This window comes from Triticum dicoccoides, chromosome 7B, assembly GCF_002162155.2.
Source record: "Triticum dicoccoides isolate Atlit2015 ecotype Zavitan chromosome 7B, WEW_v2.0, whole genome shotgun sequence".
Lineage (NCBI taxonomy): Eukaryota > Viridiplantae > Streptophyta > Magnoliopsida > Poales > Poaceae > Triticum > Triticum dicoccoides.
Window position 1 is genome coordinate 587,042,670 of NC_041393.1, and position 3,479 is coordinate 587,046,148.

The 3,479-nt window shown below is 47.5% G+C and overlaps 1 protein-coding gene across 5 annotated transcripts in view; it reads left to right on the plus strand.

Annotated features, from left to right (window-relative positions):
* Positions 1-608: 608 nt before the first annotated feature.
* LOC119335931 (GATA transcription factor 20-like) overlaps positions 609-3,479 on the plus strand; it is an 8,534-nt gene continuing 5,663 nt past the window's right edge. For all 5 annotated transcript variants that reach the window (XM_037607974.1, XM_037607975.1, XM_037607976.1 and 2 more), the window contains exons 1-4: positions 609-1,156; positions 1,263-1,376; positions 1,486-1,620; positions 1,735-2,019. In XM_037607974.1, the coding sequence (XP_037463871.1) occupies positions 737-1,156; positions 1,263-1,376; positions 1,486-1,620; positions 1,735-1,851 (786 nt within the window). In that variant the 5' untranslated portion in view covers positions 609-736 and the 3' untranslated portion in view covers positions 1,852-2,019. The remainder of the gene's footprint in view (positions 1,157-1,262; positions 1,377-1,485; positions 1,621-1,734; positions 2,020-3,479) is intronic.

Consider the following 3,479-nt stretch of genomic DNA (forward strand, 5'->3'; position numbering starts at 1 on the left):
TTAAGTTTTCAATCAATATAATTATAGCATGAATAATAAACCTTTTATCATGATTAATAAAATATAATAATAACCACTTTATTATTACCTCTAGGGCATATTTCCAACAGGGGTCGCTCCGCTCCGCCAACATCGGCCGCGGCAAGGCAGCCGCCAGGGCTCCGAAAGCCGTGTCGGCAGTGACCGCAGCGGCACTATGCACTGCGCAACAGGATGCTAAGCAGCTCCTCCGCTAGCGGCAGGCAGCCGCCGGACAAGGCTGCCATGGCCCTCTAGTGCAACCTTTCTTTATGTAAATTATGTCCGAACTTCAATGAAATCCGCCCGGTTTGAACGAATTTCATCCAATTAATTTGAATTGTTGGCCGGATGTATGCAGGCAACGTTGAATGGCGGCTTTCTGCATCCATGTATGTCATGGGACTGCTCCCCTCGATTGAAAATGCCTTTATTAATTATAATTAATGCTAAATAGCACGTGAGACATGCGCGCTCCATCCTCCAAAAAGTGCAACTGCATTTTGGCACATGCGGGGACGGTGGGGTGACGGGGTGGGGACGCGACGCGTATGAGAGACGGGGACGGCTGAGGCCCACGGACCAGTCGCCCCGTTGACGTTTCCATTTCCGCCACTCCACAGTCCACACCGAAAACAGATCCAAATCCCACCACACCAATCCATCCGCCCCCATCTCCATCCCCGTCGCCCGATCCGATCCGGTCCGATCCCTCGCCATGGCACCGTCGTTCTGGGGCCCCGAGTTCCCCCCGCAGCCGGCGGCGGTGTTCGACGACCTCGCACCCGTGGAGGCGGAGGAGGAGGAGGAGGACGCGTACGAGGACGAGATGGAGGAGGAGGAGGAGGATGAGCACGGCAGCGACGGGGAGGTCGTCCCGATGGACACCGAGGACTCGGGCGAGGAGCTCGTCTACTCCGGCTGCGGCTGCAACATGCTCACCCTGTCCTTCCCGGGCGCTGTGCACATCTTCATGTCTGCCTCCCCTGACAAGGTGTCGCAGGTGGAAGCTGCACTTTCGCTGCAGGGGCGATTGGATCCGGCGGACTCTACGACTGCACCGCCCGCCTCGCGCAACACGCTCACCATGACCTTCCGGGGCGAGGAGTGCAATTTCGACTCTGTAACCCCTGATGAGGTCCATCCCTTGTTCTCTGCAAACTGTCTTCTTTGCCTCTTTTTTACGCGATTCAGTAGTCTCGGACGATGTTGCGAGGTGCTAGTGTATTTGATCGATGTCGCAGGTGCAAGATGTGCTTTTGTCGCTCGCGGGAAGGGAGCTGATGGTCCCTAGGATTGAGCTCATAATGGGGTTCCCGAACTGGAGCTACGAATTCGACTCTGTATCCCCTGATAAGGTCCATCCCTCGACGTCAGCAAATTGTCTTCTCTGCCTGTTTTGCACATGATTTACTACTAGCCTCGAATGATATTGCAAGGTAGTGGTTTCTTTGATTGCTGTCGCAGTTGCAAGCTGTACTTTCGCTGCTGGGGGGAATGAAGCTGACGGTCTATACGGCTGTGCCATGTGCCTTGCACGACCAGCTCACTGAACCCTTGATGTGTTGGATCGACGTGTTGCACCCTGCACTCCCTGATAAGGTCCGTCTCTTGCTGTTTGCAATTAGTATAATTTTGCCTTCTCTGCCTTTTGTACGTGATTCAGTAGCCTTGAATGATATTGCAAGGTGGTAGTGTCTTTGATTGCTGTTGCAGGTGGAAGCTTTACTTTCGCTGCTCCGGGGAAACGAGCTCAACCCAGGCATTGGTGGTGGAGCATCACCATCAATTCCATACAGACTATTTTTACAGTCCATAAACAATGTTTGGTAAGGTTATGTGCTGGATGATTCACATGCGGCAGAGGTTGAATTTACCCTGCTTCAGATGTTGAATTTCCTACACTGGTGGCACCGTTGATGAGATTTAGGGAGAAGCTGAAAAAGCAGGACTTTGTTAAGAAGATCTGTTATACTACTGTTTGGAAGAACTTGCACTAAGGTTGGTATAGTTGATTATGTCTCAAATGTTGTCTGGGGAAAACGTCTGAAATACTTTAAGTTGTCGTGTTGGGAGTCGCCAAATTTGACAATATACATTGGAATATGCTACATTCCTTATGCATATTATTTTGCCATGATTTTCTTGGGAACATATGCACATCGTAGCTTTTTTCTTAAAAAACTCTGTTCAGTATGAAGACTGATTAACTACCTCTAGTTGTTCTGGTCGCTTGATTAGTGTGTACCATGTCAAACATCACAGTTATGCTGCGATTTTTGTCAGTTGTAATACTAGTGTGGCACTTCTTTCTTTAGTCATGGTTTCCATGATCACGACATAGATCGCAATATCCTGTGATACTATGTTCTTACCAGAGCCAAATGATTTGTAGCGTATCATATATAGCAATTCATAATTATCAGATTGTGTTACCACATCTGCACAACCATAGCTTTTTCTTAGAAAACTTTGTTCAATACTCTCTCCATTTCAAAATGCATATTTGTAAAGTTTGACCAAGTTTATAGAAAAGCATCGACGTCAACAATATGAAAATAGATGTCATGGTGGATGTGATGATATTGATTTGGTATTGTGGATGTCGATAATTTATTCTTTAAATTTGGTCAAACTTTACAACGTTTAACTTAGGATAAACTAATATGCAATGTATTTTGAAATGGAGGGAGTATGAACATTGATAAATTGCCTCTAGTCGCTTTATTTAGTCTCGTGTCAAGCATTACCAGTATGATGTGATTCTTGTCAGTTGCAATATTAGTGTGACACTCCTTGATTTAGACATGGTTTCCAGGATCAATGTTTTTAACGCGGTAAGGTGAGGTGAGGCTCTGGGGGCGCATCACCTTTTAAGCGCTAAAGCGTAAGGCAAGGTGACGCCTTAGACACATACATATATAATATATGGTAGCCAATTAGGCGATTTAACAACTAGCATTAACATAATAAACTGTTACCAACGTTGGGTGCAGCTCTCTAAATCGAACATATGGACCGTCAAGCTAGATCTTCCTCACTAAATCTGGCCAGAACCCATGCGTCCAAGCTGGATCGTCGGATGTAGCTCTTCTCCTGGGATCATTGGATAGATCATAAGCATTATCAGCCACAGGATCCATCAGAGCAGGGACACCTGGCTACTGCAGCAACACTAAGAAGGCCCAATCAGCCGTCAAAGAAAAAGAGAGAAGAGCCAAATCACTGGAGCAACCAGATCAAGCATGGGGAAGGAGAGAAGTGGTGGTGGGGCTGCTGCCTTGTGGGTGGATAAGCAGATTTGGGAGGAAACAGATGCAGAGGAGAAGGAGCAGTTAAGCACATCTAAGCTACACTGCTGGTAGAAACAGATCACTGGGAGAGAGGTGGAAGAAAGAGCAGAGGAGGGCTGGAGAGAAGTGAGATGAGAATGGGAGCCACACCTTGCTGTTGCGCCAGAG